We start from the raw sequence: 4,268 nt of genomic DNA on the forward strand, positions 1-4,268 counted from the left end.
TATATATATATATATAATATAATATAATATAATAATATATATAGAAAGAAAGAAAGAAAACAAGTAGATAGAATAGAGAAAGCTAGTGTTATAGAGGCCTTTTTAAATAAAACGAAAACAAACAGATAAAATAGAATTAGAATAGAGAGTTGAGTAAGAGGGTCAAAAAAGATGGAAGAGATGTATTTTAGCACATCTATCTATCTATCTATCTATCTATCTATCTATCTATCTATCTATCTATCTATCTATCTATCTATGATTTAGATCAAAGATAGATAGATATTTATGTAAATCTAAATAATCTCAAAGAGGAAAAATAAACACCCCACACACTTACTTTGGGATCTTTTTATTTATATCTGAATACAGATATAGGTGTGTTTATTTTTCCTCTTTGAGATTATTTAGATTTACTTAAATAATGAATACAAACAACAAGAAACCGCTATGGTTTGACCACACAGGGTTAAATAAAACATTGTTTTTGTTAGGTAAAAGTAAATCAGATGAATGTATGGAATGTAAAATCACAGAAAATGCAGAACATTGTAGGAAGTATATGGAAGAGAGGATTAGATTAAACCAAAAGATAAGTCAGATAGGAAGAAAATGGAACCTTGAGGGTGTTTTGGGAACAACAGGAGAAGGGGTTAAAGATGCACAGGATGCTGTTGTGGAAAACCTGAAGGATACAGGGGTATATTATAGGATTTAGATAGTAGTGCTATAATATTTATTTATTTATTATTATTATTATTACTATTATTTTTATTTTTTTATATATATATATAATGTAAAGTGCAGTCATTGAGATATAATCATAGGATATAATCCCTGCTGCATACTCCAATACAGTAGGTGGCGGTATGCACCTCATAAGTCATGGTTGCAATCCGCCATAAAACTAACAAGAAGAAGAAGGAAAAAAAAGCAATTAGTTCAAGGACTGTTTAGGACCCGAGAAGAACAATCAACATCAAGAAAGGATTTAATCTATGAAGTACTTATAAATCTGTTTAGGATTCAGGAAATTGGTATAGTCCTGAGGTTCCTACGGGTACCTGCACATGTAGGAGTACTAGGAAATGAAATAGTCGATAAACTGGCAATGAAAAAAACAAGCAATGAAACATGAACGTTGAGGTACAAATTCCACTGAGTAAAGTAGAAATAAAAGGAAGAATTAAAGAGCACATGAATAAAAAGTGGCAGGAAATGTGGGACAAGGAGTTAAAGGGCAGACACCTATAGGCTACAATATCCAAAAAGTTGCCAAAGGGAGAGTATGCTTTAACAATAGAAAAGAAGACATAATAATTACTCGACTTCGAATAGGACATTCTGGTTTAAATCATTCATTATTCACAATAGGGAAACATCAGTCAGGATTATGTACTACATGCAGTGAAGCAGAGACTATTGAGCATGTACTTCTACATTGTGCAGTATATACCAAAGAAAGAGAGGAGTTATTTAAGAAACTGAGAAACATAGGTATATATATATATATATATATATATATATATATATATATATATATATTTGTTTTTCTTTTCTCCCTCTTTCCCGTTAATGCTTCACACTCCAGTCCAGTTGGTGGCGGTAATACACCATAAGTTGGCTTGTCAACCGCCATAAATTCGTGCAGAACACTCACTGCAGTGTTCGCTTCGGTGCAGCAGGTGGCAGTAAGTCTTCAAGAGGCTGATGACAAGCGTATAGAAGAAGACTTTTAGCTGTGGACGGTGCGGGCTGCTTTTGTCTTATCCTTACATTTGTTACTGTACTTTTATTTATCTATTTTTGGAGGTGAATTCACTCTTTCGTTTTCTAGAATACCCAAGTAGGAAACGGATAGGCAGCCGGACGAGGTGATACAAGTTTAAGCGTTATAAAGTGAAGTAGAGCATCGGATGATCTCTAGTTAAGTTAACGTTAGCCGGTTGAAGGTACGTTCAGTTGATTTCACACATACATCAACATCCTCATAAAACAAATAGATATTTTACGGCTAGCTTAACGCCTTTTTGCTTACATTCAAGCCAGGAATAATATCCTTGTTGTATTAATCCAGCATGACAAGAATACTGAGAACATGTCCATTTCCTTTGTCTTTAAAAAATTTATTTATTTATTTTATTTGGGACTTATTAAAAGTTTGAATCATTTAGAGAGCCGGGCTTTCATTAATGGGTTTATTTTCCCATAATGCCTTGGGAGTATTTACCAAAATAAAATAAATATATGAACTTGAAATGTTGAGTGGAACCTAAATTATTATTTAGAAAGGATAAAGAAATCAATAAGTTATAGACGAACATTTAGAATGCACAACAATATTACTCTATATCATTGATAAATGGTTGTTAATCTGAAATCCACTTTACTTTTTCTATAAATGGGTTAAGTAACATATTCAACTACTGTATACTGTAGCTGAACTACTCACTTTTTCTCTGTAACTTTTCTGCTCTCCAACACTATGGTTGACAGAATAAATGAATCAAGGCTGACTGCCCATTTTTTTTACAGTGTGGTACGTGATGCTGCAACCACAACTTTTAGATGTCTGCACAACAAGAGTCGTGAAAGTGTTCTGTTGTACGTATGCAGTGTGTATGTTCATATACACTTGTGTTCTCACAGGTTATTAACGGGACTTCTTGCTCTGCAGTGATGACGTCCCTGGTAAGTGCCTCAGCATAGTTGTGGTTGGTCGGATTGTTCAACACCAGCCAGATTCGGCAGAATGCAAATTGTGCGTCATTTTAGACATTGTCTACATTTTTATCTATTACAGTCATCATACTGTACAGATCGGCAATAAAACATTTAGTCAGTGTTGTCTGTCTCTCAGGCCTAAGAGATTGTTCTTGTTTGCAGGGGAGCAGCAGTTCCTCCGCAACAGAGTATGTTGTACGAGTTCCAAAGTAAGATTTGTATTTTATTTATTTTATTATTATATACTTCTATTATAAATTCAATTACTGACTCTATAGTGCTGTCAAAGAAAGCTGTTGATATCTGAATTCTGGTATTTTGCCCAACAGAAACACCAGTAAGAAATACAACATAATGGCTTTCAATGCTGGTGATAAAGTCAGTTGTTCCACGTGGACTCAGGTAACAGTCATTATATATGGCCACTGCTTACACTTACCATGCAATATTTCCTTCACTGTATTTATCTCTCTCTCTGTGTATATATGCAATGTTTAGGCTCGTATGGAGCGTGACATGAGTAATAGGCGTATATATGGTGAAGAGGAGACTCAAGAGGGGGCAGCTGGCAGTGAGTTTGGAAAGAAACAGAGAGAGGAAGCACGGAGGAAGAAGTATGGTATCGTTACGAAGGAGTTCAAGGTGGAGGACCAGCCCTGGATCCTTAAAGTTAATGGCAAGGCAGGAAGAAGGTACACGTTTCTGCTTTTATACTTTTTGTCTTATTGACACTTGTTTTGTGCTACATTTGAGTAAGTTTAGCTACCCATACTTACAGTAAATCTTAATAAGCCGATAATTGTTCTGTGTGAATGAGTGGCGAAGATTTTTCTACTACACATACTCAAGCAAGCATGACACGAACAGTGTTTTCAGCATCTGCTCTCTAACTATCCAATCGCCCATCCATTAAAAAAAAGTGTCTCCGGGGGGGTGAACAAAGGCCTTCTGTAGCGAATTGATGCGTTTTTGTAAGAAAAATATCCATATTCAAAACGTAATAATCACTTTAATCTAGCTTGCGCCAACAGTTGTACACGGAAGCAGCTCCGGGCTGAAAATGGATGGGCGCTTTTTATTGAAGTTCTTTTGGACTGATGCACTGCAACACCCGCTGAGTGGCATTAAACAGCTTGAAAGATCAAAGACAATTTTTTATATAACTCAGACTGGATTCGTCTGAAAGAAGAAAGTCATATACTCCTAGAATTAGGGATGTAACGATTAACCGCGAGCCGGTTGAAAATCGATTTAAATATGTGACGATTCAAATCGGTTGAGATGCTAAACAAATCGCGATTCAGTTAGGGGTAGGAGTTTATATGAATGTACAGTATGTCTGAGGGGAACTTTCGCACACCTTTCGATGGTATTTTTTCTTTTCCTCTTGCCTCTGTATAATGCATATCAGGGCTCCAGACTCATTCTTCCCACTGGTCGCTCTTTTGCAACTAACTTTCTCAGCTGGTCGCACGAGCACATGATTTGGTCGCTATATATATATATATATATATATATATATATATATATATATATATACTGTA

At 35.3% G+C, this 4,268-nt stretch overlaps 1 protein-coding gene across 3 annotated transcripts in view; it reads left to right on the forward strand.

The window, feature by feature from the left end:
- The first annotated feature begins 1,665 nt into the window (after positions 1 to 1,665).
- Positions 1,666 to 4,268, forward strand: part of gtf2f1 (general transcription factor IIF, polypeptide 1) — a 15,172-nt gene continuing 12,569 nt past the window's right edge. The window contains exons 1-6 of one of the 3 annotated variants that reach the window (XM_016268993.1): positions 1,666 to 1,748; positions 1,838 to 1,952; positions 2,650 to 2,691; positions 2,887 to 2,933; positions 3,054 to 3,126; positions 3,223 to 3,416. In XM_016268993.1, coding sequence (XP_016124479.1) covers positions 2,680 to 2,691; positions 2,887 to 2,933; positions 3,054 to 3,126; positions 3,223 to 3,416 — 326 coding nt within the window. In that variant the 5' untranslated portion in view covers positions 1,666 to 1,748; positions 1,838 to 1,952; positions 2,650 to 2,679. Of the gene's footprint in view, positions 1,953 to 2,649; positions 2,692 to 2,886; positions 2,934 to 3,053; positions 3,127 to 3,222; positions 3,417 to 4,268 lie in introns of all 3 variants that reach the window. The other 2 variants (XM_016268992.1, XM_016268994.1) reach the window with 2 other exon arrangements.

The sequence above is a fragment of the Sinocyclocheilus grahami genome, unplaced genomic scaffold, assembly GCF_001515645.1.
Source record: "Sinocyclocheilus grahami isolate Dianchi unplaced genomic scaffold, SAMN03320097.WGS_v1.1 scaffold49.1, whole genome shotgun sequence".
NCBI classification, from domain to species: domain Eukaryota; kingdom Metazoa; phylum Chordata; class Actinopteri; order Cypriniformes; family Cyprinidae; genus Sinocyclocheilus; species Sinocyclocheilus grahami.